Below are 18,382 nucleotides of genomic sequence, written 5' to 3'. Positions count from 1 at the left end.
CCCCCCATTATTCAGTGATTTCAGTCAGCCACAGTTTTTAGGAAATAATTTCTATGCTGCTTCTACGCCTCCAGAATGAGCTTTCTATGCCAGGTCAGGCATGGCTACATGACTTCATGCTGCGATAGGAAAATAACAGTCTGACTGAATGCAAGAGAAGAAAGATGCAATGCTTGCTACATCTTAACACTTTGAAGCATGGTCAAAAAAACCTGAGCAAGTACAGCTGAGAACCAACTTCAGGACTGGTTATTCCCTGTTGTGTCATGTTGGTCCCTTTTCTGAAAGAAAACACCCAAACATGAACCAAATGGTAAGTGTATGCAGCTTATTTAGGGATCCACAGGTCAATATACTTTTTCTCTTGCATAAGCCATTGTATTACTAGGAATTCATATACTATATGCACTACAGTACAAAATTAGAAATAAGTTCTATTATTTTTAGAATCCGTATGTTTTCTTTAGCTAAGTCAAGATAAATACAAAGTAAATGTAATAATTATGCCGAGATTTTTCAATTGTTACTTGATCCATTTTAAATAAATAAAGCTAAGAGCCAAGACAACTATGATTTTAAAACATTTACTCTATTACCTGTTTATTGCACAACAAAGCTGTTGCATGCTTCAGTTGAAAAAGCCATCTTTTTGTGGTGGCTTTTAACCTGAAGCACAAAAAACCCACTTACAACAAATTTTTTAAATGCCATGTGCTTTTACAGCATCACTTCATCATCTGGGCACCTTCAAACTTTTGGTGTTTTCTTTTCGCAATTCTCTTTCCAAGGCAGTGCTGTCTGAGAAACTAAGTCTGAGTGCTCTGACTGACGCAGGGACAGTAACTCATTACTGCCACCAGCTGTGTATCAATCTTTTCCTATGAACAACTGAGCTTCTGCCAACCAACTCCTGAAAAACTACCTTATTATGAAGTCTTTCGAAAAGATGAAAATAACTAATTGAGTTTTTTTCCTAAACTCAACATTGCATATTGTGGAATTTCAGCAGTGTCCAGGGGAAGCGCAAAATCCTCAGACATTTGAAGACAAATTATCAGTCGGAGCCCTCAGTGACCTACCCCAAAAGAACGGCAGCGAGTGACAACGCAGAGATATGAACCTTGATCACAGGACTCCTATGGCAGCTCCCCAAACTGCAGAAGTCATCTAATCACAAACATGTCCAGGAAAAAGCAGCTCATGTTAAAGCAACATAAGCCACATCCCACCCAAGACTGGAATTTTCTAGGAGGTTTGGTATAAATCAGGAAAACAGGTAACATAATGATCAAGATTTATGTGACAACAGGAAGCTAAATACAGATTTATACTATTTGTTTCTGAATTTCTAACACTTGGATTGGTTTTAATTTTTTCTTCTGAGGAAATAGAAATTTCATATGCTCAGGAACTTGCCTGCCATAATAAAGAGTTCAGGACCTTTACAGAAACTTCCCATTTATACCACAATTTCTCTCTCAGGTTTTTGAGATCTTTTATAAACCTAAGTGAATTAAATATGAGCAGCTCAATGAGCAGGCAAATGTTTTTACTTCTAAGAAGAGCTCAGAGAGATTAACTTCTTAACATTGTGCAGGGACATCACAACAAAACTGAAGAGACCTCCTGACTGCCTGTACTGTGTTGTATTGCTCATGTAATTAAGTATTTCTGAAACAAGAGATTAATTTTTATCAAACTGGTGGGTAATTACCATTTCCCTCCTAGTGAAATACCCTGCAGATATCATATGGAGCCACAAATCCGCGTAGCAGTCCCTCTCCACTGTAACACAGCTACCTATTGGGTAACGGGTGTGACAGGCACCCTGCAAGAGCCGAGCTCTCCCCGCTCAGCTACCTTTGTCGCACGTAAGTGTAACTATCTTACAAGCTGAAATAGCACCAGCGGTCACCAGCACAGACAAGAATCATCATGTCCAATTGCCCTATTGAAATAAATCGTATCTATATTAATTCCATACTAATCTTCCCCCAAAATAGTGAGACTAGTCTGTTTGCCTGACTCCTCACCCGCCAGGATTTATCTAGCGGAAAACAGGCTCCATTTTAAAGGCTCTTTTCTCCTCCCACCCAAACATCCTTAGACTTTCAAAAGATTATTTTATTTTTATCTGGATTCCAAAAAGACTCTACAGCCTCTTAAAAAAAAAAAAAGAAAAAAGAAAAAGTCTCCTTTATATGAATGAGAGTCCCCAGTTGTCGCTATTTTTATTTTTGTGCCTGAGCATGCACCACCCGAGCATGCACCAACTGGCCCAAGTGTCCATTTTGCTACACAGGGCAAGAGCAGAGCATCAAACAGGCCCAGGAGCTCACACGTTGCAAGCAGCAGCTTTCAACTTCACCCAAAGTACGTACCAGCTGAAGGGTGTACGGGGAAATCTCGCAGGGCTCTAAAGGATAACAGCTTTGCCTTCTTAACTGCTACTACAGATACATTCCCTACGTTTAGGTTCACCTCTACTGAAAAGTGCTGGAGTCCACACCACAGACATGGCGAGGCGAGAACAGTGATCTACACAATCATCTAGATGAGAAAGTAGTTGCAGAGCAAATTAAGGTGTCATTACAAAACACAGCAGTTCCCAGAGAACGTGCACTTGTGCTGTTCCGTTTAATTTGTTTTGGACGGGGCACATGGAAGAGGACACGCTGCAGAGGGGCCCGGCTGGTGCTGAGCAGGCTCATGCCCAGGAGCTGCTGCCGTCCAGCTGCGGCCTCGCACAAGCAGGGCCGGGGCAGCACCAGGGACACACTCCGGGGGAACACGCCGGCACCCAAGCTTTAACAGCGCTGGGTTACTGTCACAGCAGATCGTCATCTCATAGAACTGAGAAAGCAAGCACAGCAGCTTTACACATACGCACAAGAAACCCCTCTCCAGCATGAGAAGCAGCAAGGGGTTCTGGTTGTGGTTTTTTAACGTTATCGAAAGTGTGAGGCACGAGGGACAACGGGAACGGCAGCGCGTCTCCATCCGATGCTCGGGCAGGCGCGGCTGAAGCGGCATGCACTCGAGGGGAGGATGGCGACAGACAGGGAACAGGGCACAGCGACAGAGACGACCTCTCGAGTTCGTCTAGTCCAGCTCCCTGCGGCGCAGAGGAACTCCTCTCCCAGCCCGGCCCCGGCCCCGCTCCTGCCGCCGGGACAGCGCCGGGGCCGCCAGCCGGACCCGCAAAACCGGGGCAGGCGCAGGGACCCGCACGCACGGCGGGCACACACAGGTACACGCGTGCAAGCACACACACGGCTGCAGCCCGTCCGAGCGGAGCCCCCGCTGCTCGGGCACCGCTGGCGGGGGTCGCCGCCTCCGACGGGACGGGCTCTGCCGAGCCCGGGGGTGTCGGGGAGAGCCCGAACCGCCGCCGCCGCAGGCAGAAGGGCCGAAAGAGGCGGCAGCGGCGGCCCCGCGGCGCCCGGCCGCCCCCTCGCCCCGCCAGGCGGAGGGCGGCCGGTGCGGGGAGCTTCCTCGGTGCGGGGAGCTTCCTCGGTGCGGGGGAAGGCGGCGGCGGCGGCCGCCGGAGGGGCGGCGGCGGCCTTTGCCCCGGGGAGGCGAGCGGGGCGCCGAGGGGAGCCCGGGCGCAGGCGGGCGACGCGCCCCCGCCAGGGAGACCCCCGCCAGGGAGACCCCCGCGAACGGCCGCGCCCGGCGGCCCCCGCCTGCCTCCTTACCCCGCCGTCATCACCACGTTGTAGATAACGAGGTAGGCCGTGGCCAGGGCGCCCGGGCCCTTCCTCCGCCGCGGCTGCTGGCTGCTATAGCCGTTATCCGCCCGGCTGCCGCCGCTGACAGACGCCGCCATGTTGCGGCGCTCCCGCGGCCTCCGCCCGCTCTCAGCGTACGGCGGGGCCGCGGGGCAGGGCCTCCCCCGGCGCCGGCGCCGTCATCTTGGAGGCGGGCAGGGCGCTCTGCGCAGCCGTCGGCCCTCCCGCCTGGCAGCGCCGGGAGCGGGCGGGAGCCTGCGGGCGGCCGCGCTTCGCCTGCCCTCGGCGCCCTCGGCGGGACGGGTGCCGCGTCCCGCGTCCCGCGTCCCCCGCCGCCCTGGGCCCCAGCCGGATCCTCTGGTGCCCGCAGAGGGCAGCTCGGAAACGTGAACCGAGAGCGGTGGCAGATTGCTGGGGAATTCCACGTAGTCTGTGCCCCGCGCCCGCCCGGTCGGCGCGGCCGGAGCGCCCCGCGGGGAGGCCAGGCCTGGCGCTTCCCGGCCCGGTGATGAACGACCTTTTCGATCGCAGTGTGAAACAGGTTAAAAATGCGCCTCTGCGGTCTCACTCCTGCAGGAAGAAATGGGTCTGTCATTTCCTTAGAGAAATGAATAGCGTTAGTTTTCAGGTTGAGGTTATTTTAGGAGCATTTAGTAGGTTTTCATCACTTTCAGAGTTTAATAAGCTGCTGAAGCCGAGCGCAGCCAGAGCTGTAACTCATTTTCTGCAGAAGTTTTATACAATAGCAAAAACCTGGATAGCGTTACTTTCATGGCAACACAAATTCAAGCATACTCTTTAGGGAAGATACAACTACAACTACCTTTCCAAAGAGTTACAATGAAAGGATGAAAGTAAATCTTTTTTTTTTTTTCCCCCTACAGAATTTGTAAATATTCTGTGGAATTACTTCTCAACTTCCAGAAACAATTCTCAATTTATTTTTCATGCTGGTTATGGTGCAGTTCCTTTATGAGCGGTGCAGAATAACAGCCTCCCTCCCTGTCCCATAAATTCGGCAATTCTGCTTTCCCATAAGTATTCATGGCATTACATGCGCATCTCTTGCAGTCAATAGGGTTAAAAATTCAACAACTTACGAGAATTTCATTTTCAAACAGCAATGTTTTAGTGCAATGTTCTGGACCTTTTTAGTAACTATCCCAAGAAATTTTAGAGAAACGTCATTCATTATTCATGTATGCAACCAAAAAAATTTTATACATTTTCAAAGCCTGACACTTTACTACAGAGGAGAGAGCTATGAAGTCCTGTGCTGTCTTCCTTGTGAGCAAAGAGAAACAGCGATACAAAAGTCTTTGCATGCCACACAAAGAATTAGCAAAGGTCTCTTCATCAACCACAAATATGCACAGGATGCTTGGGTGGTTGGACAGGCCTGTAATTAAGTAAATTAAGTTTCTGCAAGCCCAGAAACCCGATCAGTGAAAACCAGTGGCCAGTCCCAAATTTTCCATGTCTCTTGAGAAGACTGAATTTTGTACAAAAGAAATACAGGAACAATTAAGTGGTCCATCTGGGGCAGTACCAATGTCTTGCATGAACTCTGCTATTGGGGATTGTCAACCCTAGCACACCCCAAGAGTGGCTTTCTGCAAACATTATACAAGCAAGACAAGGTTTATAGGAAGAGGTAATACCTTTTATTAGACCAATTAGGATGGCTGGCAAAACGAGACAGGATTTCAAGTACATAAAATATCCTTCTTCAGTGGAAATAGAATTCTGTTCTTCAAACAAAACAAAAAATTCAAGGTCAAATACAGGGTGGAGTCAATTGCTCAGAGTTGAATTAGATACGTGTCACATCATTTTTGAAGTAGAGGTTGTTGTTTCCTGCAGACTAGAAGGGATGTTAATAGGAGGCAACAGGGAGATGGTAAGCTAGTTACATCCTTGGGGAAAAAGTAAAACAGGCAGTTTACAGCCTGTGGGACATGGGAGGACTAGTAAAGGAGGAGGGGGAAGGGAAAATCTGTGCAGGAGCACCAATATTGAGTCTGCGGGTTTTGATACCCAGTACGTGTACCCACAGACCTTGCCATGCCTGCAGACCAGGCCATCAGAGCCGGACCTTTTACTGCTTTAGGGGTGTGCCTACCTGAATGGAAACCAGCAGCCAACGAGCAAAGTTAGGTACATTCACAAGACAGTAGAGCACATCTTGCAAAGATGACTGTTTCAAGGGCTGAAGATTTGCTCAAGAAATGTGTTGCTACAAGCAGGATGTTTCACAATCTTTCCTTTAGGGAGTTTCTGCGTGGTCCTGCATGGTCCGTGGTATCTTGGACTGCATGTTAGAAGAACTCTGCATAAAGGCAGCGCAAGCATATTTGCTAAATATCCTCATCTTTACAGTTTGTAGGAACATTGGTGTAAGTACACATCTACATTTAGACTTCCCTGAATTTTTTCTCTCTTGTCTTACGGTCTTTCTGAACCATACGTTTCCCCACCATAAGGGAATTCTCAACTGTAAAAGGAAACCACAGCTGGCGCGGTGCCCCATCCCCGTTTACACTTCTGTTCATTGTGAAGGATGCGATATGGCTGGAGACGTGCGGCAGAGCACACAGCTACAACTAGTGTCAGCCCCAGCCTGTACCTGATAGCATTCGGGCAGAGCAGCCCCCGCTCAGCACTAGCCTGCGCTGACGGGGTGGGAGAAGTGCGGCAGCACCTCAAAGATCAAGGAGGTCTCACTGTTGCCACCTCATCCTTTTTTGTGCCAAGCAGGTCTCAGGACAGAATAGGAGAAGACCGCTGCTATGATCCGCTTAGCCAATGTGAATGCAGTGACGCCTGCAATAGAGTATACAAGGAGCATGCTTTGTGGTATTATTTATTTAGGAACTGTGAGTAACTACAGCCGTAGCATTCTCATCTTTGCAATTCTGATGGTTTAACAAACTGGGCGAACATTAGCATATTTTTATTAAGGTACAAAACACACCCCGTTGTTGCCTAAAACATTTAAAAAAACGTGAGAAAAGCTCTGTATGCTCTAAATCAGATTCAAAACCTTTCCGTATAAGGAATTGTGGCAATACTGTGTTTAGTATAACAAGAGGTTTTTATCAATTGAAAAGGAAAAGACATGCTGGCAATCTGAACTTAGCAACAAAGAGTAAAGCAGTTAAAAACCATCGTGTCATCCACATTAGCTGAGCTTTGAATGTAGAAGAGCAAATCATATGAAACACATACACAACTAGGTAATATCAAACACCCTAAGGTTGATATTGTACACACCTGTATTAAAGTACACTGACTACTTAATGGTGAGGATTTAAGGTAATGGTTTTTTTTAAAAGAGGTAACCTTTGAAATGCAAATGGTTGCACTTTACACACAAAAAGTGGAAAAGAAAAAGAATCACTTTTGGAATGATACATAGATATAAGACACACTGGTTTTGGATTACGCATATCACCTTGCAGCCTCTGATATTACCCTGAACAACAACAACAAAAAATTAAAAAGTGCCAATACTGTGAAAGGAAAGCAAAGTTACTAAGTCTGAGTGCATTAACCATTTCTGAGAAAAAAACTGGGTTTCGGATTTTTTGTTTTGTTTTTCTGCATTTTTAAAAAACGCAGCAGCCTTACTGGTGCAGGTTCAAGACAAAAACAAGACAGTCAAGCTCATAAGGTAGAAATAGGTCCTATATAGGTTAAGATTCTTTGGAAACCGCTAAGTATAAAGGAGTTTGTAATCCAGGCTACTATCTTTTTGGCTACTCCAAAAATCTGTGGGAGTTTCCAGCTTATCATCAGTTGAAATCTGTTTTGCAATCACCAAATAAATGCAAGTAAAACTTTAACTGACCTGGGATTCCATTCACACACATGCACATAGAAGTCACTGATTGTGCAACAACCTGTTTTTTTCACAGCAGCATATATATGAATCATACGTCATTATTTAGACTGACCAGAACAACAGCAAATATTCTCAGTCTTTGTGTTTTCAGTCTGTTTCTTGAGTAGGCAGCTGTAACTGCACTGAAGTGACAGGTTCTATAAGGGAAAGGTGACAAGGTGTGATCAGCTGGTTAAAAGCGAGATCAGAAGTATCTCAGGAAACCACCTGGATGTTTAACTTTTGGATGTTTAACTTTCGGCAGTACTACAACGGCACTAACAGCACACTGAGAAAGGGCAGTAGTTTGAAGTTAGGACCGTGAAATTCTGTTTAAAACAAATGAAAAATGAACCCTACCAACATACAATTTGCAATGCTGGCTGTGTCAGACCTTCCCTTATAGAAGAGACTGCTCGGGAAGCAGCCTGTTTCTTAGGACTGGAGAGATTTACTGCGTGTCTGGCAAACGATTCCTTTGTAAAGTAGATCTTGGGGAGCTAACTTAGCTGCAATTTTGGCTGAGGAAAGTGATGGTATAGAGCAATGAGCTCAGTAAATGGACTGTTTTTCTATAAGATGTTCAGAATGTAACTGTAGACTTGTTTTCCATACATTTGATTTTAAAAATAGACTGGGCAACTTAGCTGATGACTTGCTTAAAGTAAATCCAATCATGCTAGCAACTTAAAATTGCCTGCTGATTTGAATTAATGCCCATACATAAAGCAAACAGGTATCAACTGATCATGCTGAAAAAACAACCCCCCAAAGACCTACGTATCACACAAGGTTCTTTTGATAACTTGGTTTTCTGAGCCTTATAAGGAGAGTCTTTAAATATATTTTTTTCACTTTTTTTTTCTTTGAGCCTTGTTTCATTCTTCCTCCTCCTCATCTTCGTCTTCTCCTTCTTTTCCCATTGTTTCCACAAGGAGTTCTGCGGTGCACGTGGCTTCCCCAAGGCTGTTAACAGCTTTGCAGGTATATTTGGCATCATCGTCCCCACATACTTCAGAAATAGTCAAAGAACAGTTCCCATCCTCATCATAATCTATCTGGAAGTGACGGGACTCCTTGACAGGCTGATCATCTTTGTACCACATTACCTCAGGGTCGGGATAGCCTGCAATAGTGGGGAGAGAACAGCAACTGCAATAAACGAGTGTTAACTAATCTGTAATTACTTTGAGCTTTAATTCCACGTCTGTGTATGGACATGCCAATATGTTGATATACAATTATTTCATTGAGTTATATTTAAAATAAATGTAGATGACCTGAGACTTTCTTCCTTCACGTTTACCTGAAACAACTTTATTATGAATAGCCAAAAATTGAAAGTTAGCACTGAGGTACTCGCTAGATTCCACTAATTTAGCAGTGACTGCAGACAGCTTTTTGTGTGTCTCAGACATCAGCCAGCGAGGGATTCTTAATAGTGTGTTTGAGGCTTACCTTACGTTGCAGCTTTCGTGGAAACCACAGTTCCCAACACCGAGATTTAGAATTTCAAGGGTAAGGTGTTTTGGGCTACAACTACAGTTTAATATCCTTCTCAGTTTGCTTTGTTGTGGCTATTCTGAATCTTCGTCCTCCTAATCTGCTCCTTACACACAGCCTGTCCTGTACGGTGACCGTGGCACTCCCATTTCCTATTTGTTTGTTAGGATAAGCGAGGGAATCTAAGAAAAGCATTTTGATTATGCATCTCAACAGGAACTTTGGAGCCTTTTGTGAAGCAAATGGCTCTGCTATACTTGAAGCATCCAGAGCAGGGCTGTACAATGCATGCTGGAGAACAATCCCTTATACAGTACTCTTGGCTGCCATAACAAATTGAAGGCTTATTGTCTCAGCCAAGTTCTGGACTGTGACGGGAGGGTGACTTCCCACTGAGCAGAAATAAAGTGCAGGAATCCCTAATACACAACGAACATTACAGCAATACACTGGAAAGTTTGGAACATCAGCCGTGGTACATCCGTCTGTTTTATTCCATGCAGTACTTATGCACATACCCCTCACGCTGAGCATCCATCAGCAACAATAATCCATCCTCACATCTCCGCTGTGAGGTAGGAAACACAGGCAGTGAAAGAGATTAGGAGCACAGAAACAAACAAGCAGAAGGTCAGTGAGACAGTTTCTGAACCTCATTTTAAGATTAGAAATTGTCTAATTTGCACGCATGCAGTATGGTATCGACTCTATCCCTTTTGTTTAAACAGCTCTTCTCTTCCTATTTCTAGCTTTCATCAACAGCTGTGATACAGAAGGTTCAATCTCATTGCAATAGAAGTGCTAGCAGTCTTGGCCTTCAGACTGTTAGGCTGACCAAGCCCTAGCTCCTTAAATACTTTCTCATAAACTTATTCTTTCTATCTGCATATTCCAATCTGAGTTTGCTTTCTTGAACTCATAAGTTAAAAAAACCAAACAACAATACAGTATTTTCTAGATGTGACTTTTGTAACCAGCGCAATGATATTATCATTACTTCTCATGCAAATACACTGTTAGACACTTCTTTGCCTTTAATACAATGTAGGTATGGCTAAAGTTATCTTGAGGTCACCTGAAACTTGTCTGTCATTTCAGACAAGTGACTTCCTTCTTATTCTTGGTTTCTGGTTAGCAGTCTCTAAGAGCGTACTCTTGCAATTTGTGCTACTACATTGCATCTTGTCTTTACTGTTGCTACCCTCAGAAATGATCTTAACTCTTCCCACTTGCTATTCGGAATTAGTGATTCACACAGTGACGCTTGGAGACTTCTGTTCTATGGCAAGCACAGAACAAGCCCATGCAGCTCCAAGTAATTTCTGTTATTGCAACACATTCATGCTGTGACATGCAGATATTGGTAAAGCCAAATGTCACCAACTCAACAATAATACAGGAAAAAAAGAAAAGAAAAAGTTAAACAACAGCACAATGCAGAAAGCTGACAAGGAAGGAAGGAAAGAAACAGATATGCTAATTCAAAGTACCTTCAATTTTGCAGTCAAATCTAGCAGCACTTCCTTCCACAACTTCTATGTCAAGGATTGTTTTAGTAAAATATGGCTTTACATGGGGCTTTTCTTCAGCCACTTCTTCGAGGAAAGCATCTGGAGGAGAGCGAAGAGATAGTTAATTGTTTTACAGGGCATGTTCTCAAAAGATGCATTTTATTTTTTAATTACCAGATGGTAATGAAAGCATCTTTTATTTCACTTAATTCTGTAAGGCTAATGGGACAGTGAGGACGTTAGCTGCTTAGTTTTATGCCAGTTTTTTGCAGCTGGACAAAGATTCAGGCCATAAATAGAATGAAATCAACATGCAGGCCACCAGACTACAAATCATCTTTATTTTTTCCTTGAATTTGATCTAATCCAACCTGGACTTTTGCTAGTCAGAGGGGTAAACCAGTTCAACTTGTATCAGGCCCACAGTCTATGTGGATATGTCAAAATGACTTGCTTGATTTTCAGAAGTGTCAAACATCTGCAGCTCTGATTGTTAGGCACCACAAATCCACATTTCAAATGAGGACACAGCGGACTAATGTAGACACATTATTTTTGTTCTTAAATGCCCCTGTCTGAGGAGCATGGTTAATGCAGAGTACATGTCTTGGTTACAGCAAGTGTTAATACTTTATTGCTTGCTCGCTTGCATGGGAAGGCAATACATCACTGTAATCTTTGTATAAACATGCATTCCCAAACTGATAGAAAGTGCAGCTGACAAATCTGCCTTAATTCTTTGGCTTTAAAAAGAGAAGAGTTTACTGCCCATACTTATACTGGGGCATTCCGAGTAGCAGAACAATATGAGAACAATGAATTTTTGATAGATTTTTTTCAAAAAAAAAGAAGATAAAAACACAGAGAGAGAGAGAGCAGGAATAACCAACTCGAGGATTGGTCTCTAGCATTTTGCTAAAAGTTTTAGTAAGGTTGATTCACAGAGAGGTAAAAATACGGTGCAGCAGAATTCCTTACCTTCATTCTCTACTTTGTCTGCATTTATAGGGCTGGTAGGCGAGCTCCCAGAGGCCTTCCTCCCACTCATACCAGAAATCATTGCCATGGACGACAGTCTTCCTATTGCTCGGACGGCATGGCCTGTTTTCTAAGACATAACATAAAAGGCTTCTGATCAATCCAATCCAACAGGCATGTGATTTTCTGTAACAATCGTGCTTCGGACAAATTATCTGGGATCTCTGCAAACCTCGCTGGAATTGTTGGACAAACTGCTTATATATAGCTCTGTTGTTTTAGGAGAGACAGAGCAGGCTGGTCCGAATTACCAAATTTAGTTGCAGATATAAACTTCCCCTGATGAACTCATACCTAAATGAATGTCTCTGTTAGCTGCGGATAAAAAGCACTGTGCGAGAGGAGGGCCAGCAAAAAAGCTATGTCCTGTTTAACTGGAACTTAACTCTGGTGGTGGACAGCTCTCTCAATAGCCATATGGGCTGGACTGAGTTTCATCAAGGATGAATAACCAGCTAATATGAAATGAATGAGAAAGTACCATCTGCATGATGGAAGCAGACCTCTGACAGGCTCGAGAATCAACCACCAGGATACTAAAATATGCTCAAACTATGTTGCCTCTAGTACGGACACTGTATTTTTGTACAGCTTGCATGAGCTCCTAAGAAACACGTACAGTAGAACGTAAGAGGAAATATAAGGTAGATTTACATAAATGCATATTTTGTAGGCTGCTCAAAAGGCTGGATCCAGAATTTTATACGTCAGCTCCCCTAGCTATCAGAACGGCACAGATGGACCTGCCACAACAGTTCCAGCATTAAGAAAAAAGAAGATACGGAGACCAAATATGTCAAAGAAGATTATTAAACCAATCTGACCAAATCCATGAGAAGCCTGGTGCTCCAACAGGACAGAACAACTGGCTTAGGAGAATGAAACTACCACAAAATGAGGTATCTTCAGAGAGGCCAGGCAGATAAGCTTTTTCCCTAGCTGTTCACGTTTGTTAATAACGTAATCCCCCAGCCCTCAGAGGCATGGAGAGGGGAGGGAGGAGAGATGGTCATACCCCCAAAAGAATAGGAAAAACTATACTTGAACTCATACGCCTTTTAGTAGCCTGAAATGGAATCATCACGTGTTATATATATGCAGCCGTGCACCCTCCTACTGCTCGCCCATAGAAACCAAACCTGCTTTACTGCATTCATACTCTGGCCACACTGGAGTTTTCACCAGCAGCAGAAACCACCTGGCATGACACATTTCTCAGAATCATAAACATTAGAAATAAAGAGACTTATTAGGATAACTAGCCCAATTCCATGTCCTCTTCATTACCTGCCATTTTCTTCTGGCCATATATTTCTTCATCCTATCTTTGGAAAGTTTTTTGGCTTCCATGTTTTTGGTGTCTTTTTGCAGCCAAGGATGCTGAAGACATTGAGTACAATTTAAGCGACTCCTGTTTTTATATAAAAAGACTAGTCAGTGTTGCCATTAACTGTAGTTGAACCTACCTGCTTTAACATTATTTTGCGCTCTCTTTTCTGAGAGCTGATTTTTCTGTTTCCTAAATTTAGCAACATAGATCACATGGCACTGCTTTCCCAGCCATGCTTACTTCTTAAACTCACTTTCACAATTTCTGTAGGTTTTTTTGAGAGAAAACTGTGCATTTTTAAGTGTTAATAAAACATTATAAAACAAAGCATGAAAAGCCATATGTTTTAGGCATGGAACACATACAGCAGAGCCACAATGGCAATGATTCAGCTACCTCATGCTGGCAGAACCTTGTCCCAGGTCTCCTTTCCTTCACTTACAGAGATTTTCCCTTTCCCACCACTTAATACCTTCCTTCCCTGCAGCACCGAACATTTAACAAAACAGAAATGTCCAAATCTCTAATCAAGCCACACCCACTCTTCACTTTGTTCATGGTACGCGGATAAAAATAACCCTCTGTTCTCCATCCATCCGATTGCAAACTCATTGGAAGAAGTACGTTTTCTTTCCTTGGTTTGTTCAGACTCTGCTGTAAACAGGGCTGCTAACTCTGGGGGTTTTTTCCTTGCCCAATTACTAGAGTTATCGGAAAGCTGCCTACTCAGAGGTACCGCACTTAAAAGCAACACATAGAAATAAATCTGGCAAAATTGCAACCCATTCAGACCAAGACAACCCATCATGCAGGACTCTGTGTCACACAACAGTGAAGATAAGAGTAGCCACACAAAACCTCAGGGTGCATCTTGCCCGAGGGAAGGGAAAAGCAGAATGAGCAGGCCATTAGAAGAAAGTGCTCCATTCAGACCCTGCGCCGTAAAATAAACGAGAGCTGCACACAGAGACAGATGGGCACACAGAGCTCCTTATAAAGTATGGCCAGAGGTGCCTGCGTCAACGTGGAGATTCAAAGTGGAGAAACAAGAATGACAAGTTCGGCTAAATGCAAACATAGAAAGTGTATCAAGTCCAACAGCAGCTTTTACTTCATATCTTTCTTCAGTAGATTGCTGATAAAGTCCTTGGCATCATCAGAGATTTCATCAAAAGCCTCATCATCAAAGTCCCAGGTTGCTGAGGTAACATTGGCTAGGGTTTCGTTGTCGTTGTCTCCCATGAAGGGAGAAAGTCCGCTGACCCTGGGGATAGAATAGACAGAGAGACACAAAACAAACAGTGTCAATTTGCAAATTATCAGAGGAGAAAATTAAAATTGCATGTGACATCTCCTATGCTCTGCAGATCTTTATCAGTAAAAGCTCCTTTTTTTAAAAAAAAAAGGACTCACAGCTAACTACAGGTAGTCTTATGGGAAGGAAACTAGAATTTTGACTGCCAAACTAAAAGGAAAATTTTTGCTGTTTTTTTCTCTTTTCCCAAGACATTTTTTGAGGGGAGAACTACAATTAGGTGAAAGTGGAGCATACTAGTTTGTTAAATGGCTTGTCTAGTTCTGCATAAATAATACTGCAATTTTCACACCAAATGCAGTTGAATAGCTTTTTTTTCCCCCTGGTGCTTTCAGAGTGACTTTGCTGCCTTTACTGTCAAACCTAGGGTTTTTGTACATTTTATTCCATTTACTCCTGCAGAGAGAGCCCAAGAAGAAACATGCTTCATGAAATCATGAAATCCACAGGGCTATTTTGTAAACAAAACCACCCTGAGTTATATAGCCAGATAAAACAGTGCTACATCACTGCAGGCTGTAGAGTTATGCAGATGCATCCAAAAGTAATTTGGTCTTTATGTTCTCAATCAGTCACGATGATGCATGAAATGGAAATAATACTCTTTTATAACCTAAGTTGAGCTTCCGAGGCTTTTTACACAATATAACTGATAAATAGTCAGTGAAAGGCAATTACAGAACATCATGGTGTCATTTTTGCAGAGTATCTTTCTCCAGTTGAGCGTTGTCCTTTATTATACTGTACCTTTGTGCATCCAGATAATTTTGATTCCTGTATATATCACCCTTTCAGTAAAAACTTGCAGGTGAACGGTTGCTCGTTCGTTACAACTACAAGTTATTCAGTTTTCCAGGTCTTCTTCCTGGCATGCAATTTACATAATAACCTATTCTTCATGAAATTTTACAGACTTTACGTGCTTTCTCTGTACAATCATGTTAACCAGTTACAACAACCAGTTACATTTCAGCAGTAGTATGGTTTTTTTTAAATATGTAAAAATAAGTGGAACTTACTAGGGTTCTGAAAATACTATAGGGATATAATACTTTATGAGCGTCATAATGCTACTGAATATCACAGAACAGACTGGTAGAAAAAGAGACTGGGATCAAATAAAGTGAGCTACTAGATTAATAATATTAGTATCATCTCCTCCTCCAAAGTTATTTTGCTGCTCTTTTGTTACTAATTACATTCAAAATCTGATTTGGAATTTGTTCCTCAGGATTTCATTTCTATACGCAAAGCAGAAACACACACTCTTTGAAGCCTCAGACAAAGCAGATGATACTAAATCTTTTACCATTTCTGGAAGTTGTGTGCAGTACAGCAGAGCCTAGAATCTTACGTGTATACTTCAGAAATTTGCTAGTAATAATACATGAGCTGAAGATAAAAGGTTTGTTTCTTCTCAGGCAGAAAGAGAAGAGAACAGAAGGTATTTGCTGTCTTACTTTCCATTATATGGGGTGCATTCAAATGCAACAGTGAAGCATGACTTTATAAATGTATAAGGTGGCATAAACCCCTTTATGAATATATGATAGGCATGAGTTACAGAAAGCTGAAAGATTAACTTAGCAAAAAATGCTCACATAAAACAACTTTACCACAACTGTTCTCCGTCTTTGACACTTACTTTACTGGAAGAGACACAGTTAATGCCTGATAGCACTGGAGAATTGGTATAGCTGCGGCGCAGTGAGACTCTGTTCTGCCCTCACGCACATCAGCCCTCACAGCCAGGTAAATTGTTGAAGCAAAATCTCTGTCCTGGAATCCGCAAAGCACTCCTGCAGGGCCTTAAACCCATCTCCTATGACAACATCATCGTTCTCTATAATGTTTTGGAAAGTGAAAAAATCTCATCCAGACTGCAGTTCTAAGTTTTGGGTTCCAGATACCAATTGCTAAGTTGTCTCTTTTTTGACTAGGTAGTAAGTACACTAATCTCTCAGCCAATTCAGCGGCTACTAAAAAGGCTGACATTTTATACAAATGAAGGGTCTGTGAAGTATTTCTTTAGTTCACTGTCAATATAGGAGATGCACGTCTTCTCTTCATCCAGTTAAGCCTCCAGAGGACACACTTGGGCAGCCAGAGCAATAACAATCCCATTTCCCTTCAATACTTGATCGAAGTATGGCAAAGGTGACCTCTGGATAGTATTACCACAAATAGTATTGTGCAGCTCTTGTGCTACATTAGATAATATTTTGGCCTATTTCCAGCGATTAAAGCTGCAGTATTGAGAGATCATTTCCATGCTAAAAAGACTGCTACAGATACAGAGACATTCCTTCATGTGGAAACACCACTGCTTCACACTGCTGTAAGAGGCAGTGCTTATAAAGACATCCAGCTTTCTGGGCAAAGGGATACCGTATGTCACACACAGCTTTTGAGGGACGAGGATAAATAGAAGGAGATTAGAGAGGAAAAAAAACCTTTGGTTGTTTTGGTTGGCGCTTTTTTTTTTCCCCAAGAATTGCACGACAGAATTATCTGATAAAGTCTTAAATGCTGTGGTAGGATTGACCCATCCCATGCATTTGCTAAATTACCAGATGGGTATCGGTTAAGCCTCCGCTCACTTTGTCATTTCCAAACACCAGTGTAACAGTACCCATTCAAACGTTTCAATGGACCTATTTTCGTATTCCTGAATGTGCTGTTACGAATTTATAAGGCTAAAATAATATCTCTCTGCCACAGGTTTACACTGTGAGTCAGTTGTCTTGTCATGGAAATACTTGTAAGGAGAGCTAGGTCCTTGTCTATAGTCAGAAAACAAAATCCAGCAACTAGTGTAGATTATAACCAGAAATTCTTATCTTTAGCACAGATTTCACTGACCTAAGTCTTGCTTGTTCATTTCTTAATAGCCATTTAAAGTAATAATGGCCCAGCAACTCTTTTGACAGATTATGGAAACAATTTCTTTTTGGAATGCTGAAGCTAAGTGATAAAGATGAGCTACCACTCCAGAAAATTAATACTGAGCTTACACTGTGAAGTTACTATTAGGCAAGCAGCAAGTTGTTTACTGAAAACATTTTTCCAGCTACTTAACCAGGCATCTTCCTGGCATGTTAAGAACCATTTGTTTAGAAAATCTTTCACAGTTTCCACTTCTAAATAAAGAAGAAAGGTATTTTATCCTCTGGAAGTTCCTTAACATTTATTGGTCTGTTCTAACAAAGCTCTGAGTGCAGATTTAGAAATGTTAAGATCAAAAGGGTCCAATGTGGTCGCCAGTCTCACTGCCTGTGTAACAAAATACCATAGCATTTCACTTGGAAATCTTTGTGTTAAGACTGCCACTAATCCAGGAAAGATGAGTTTGCTGCATGTCTCAAAAAGTCAGGCTCTGAGCATTCCTCTGCAAGCAGTGCTTGCAGCAGCAACTGATTTGGGCTGATGCCACTGAGCTCCTCCTTACAGTCTTTGCATTGCATTAGCAGTGAAAAAAAGTTACAGATCTCAGTATGAAGGCTACAATCTGCTTCTGAGAAACCTGTGCAGGTCATGTCAAGTAAGCACATGATCATGCCTGCACCCTGGAGATCATGTAGTAGTTGAATTCTTTTACAAGTGAAATAAAACAAATAAATAGTCTCAGGCTACTTTGGGGGGGACACACATCCACTGGACAAAACCAGTTTTTCCTTAGCTGAGGGCTGACTGACTCCCACACTGGTCATCTCAACGAAGAAACAGACCACTGAACCCACGTAAAGGAAGACAGCTCATTGCTGAAGCAAGGGTGTTACTCTGTTCTCATCCTTGTTTTACGTGCCCAGTGGATTAATGAGGAATCACAATTTGCCAGTGCCACTGAACAAAGAATTCATTTTCTTTTGGGCAGTACAGTCATAACATTAAAGCCCTCCTAACTTGCTTTATTGAAAGAACAAGGAGTGCTCTCTCATCTTTATATTAATGAGACTTAAATTTTTAATAAGACATGGAGCCAAGTGTAAGCCAGCAGTGTGAGTGTCTTGCCTTATCAAAGTCCCAAGTCAGCACACCCGAAAGATGAATGGTGCCGAAAGATCTTTCAAC

General features: G+C 43.0%; 2 protein-coding genes across 9 annotated transcripts in view; both read right to left on the bottom strand.

The window, feature by feature from the left end:
- The window catches only part of HACD2 (3-hydroxyacyl-CoA dehydratase 2), a 28,498-nt gene extending 24,386 nt beyond the window's left edge, over window positions 1-4,112 (bottom strand). Inside the window, exon 1 of the mRNA XM_072873966.1 lies at window positions 3,699-4,112. Within this exon, the coding sequence (XP_072730067.1) occupies window positions 3,699-3,829 (131 nt within the window). The 5' untranslated portion in view covers window positions 3,830-4,112. The remainder of the gene's footprint in view (window positions 1-3,698) is intronic.
- A 2,466-nt stretch (window positions 4,113-6,578) lies between these two features.
- Window positions 6,579-18,382, bottom strand: part of MYLK (myosin light chain kinase) — a 225,871-nt gene continuing 214,067 nt past the window's right edge. For 6 of the 8 annotated variants that reach the window (XM_072873959.1, XM_072873957.1, XM_072873955.1 and 3 more), the window contains 5 exons: window positions 14,108-14,260; window positions 12,954-13,077; window positions 11,607-11,736; window positions 10,608-10,727; window positions 6,579-8,740 (listed from right to left, as the gene is read on the bottom strand). In XM_072873959.1, the coding sequence (XP_072730060.1) occupies window positions 8,493-8,740; window positions 10,608-10,727; window positions 11,607-11,736; window positions 12,954-13,077; window positions 14,108-14,260 (775 nt within the window). In that variant the 3' untranslated portion in view covers window positions 6,579-8,492. Of the gene's footprint in view, window positions 8,741-10,607; window positions 10,728-11,606; window positions 11,737-11,838; window positions 11,858-11,960; window positions 12,097-12,953; window positions 13,078-14,107; window positions 14,261-18,382 lie in introns of those variants that run through there. The other 2 variants (XM_072873962.1, XM_072873963.1) reach the window with 2 other exon arrangements.

This window comes from Ciconia boyciana, chromosome 10 (assembly GCF_034638445.1).
Source record: "Ciconia boyciana chromosome 10, ASM3463844v1, whole genome shotgun sequence".
In the NCBI taxonomy this organism is placed as follows: Eukaryota; Metazoa; Chordata; class Aves; order Ciconiiformes; family Ciconiidae; genus Ciconia; species Ciconia boyciana.
Note: the sequence above shows the minus strand (reverse complement) of the source record. Positions and strands in the feature narration are given on the sequence as shown.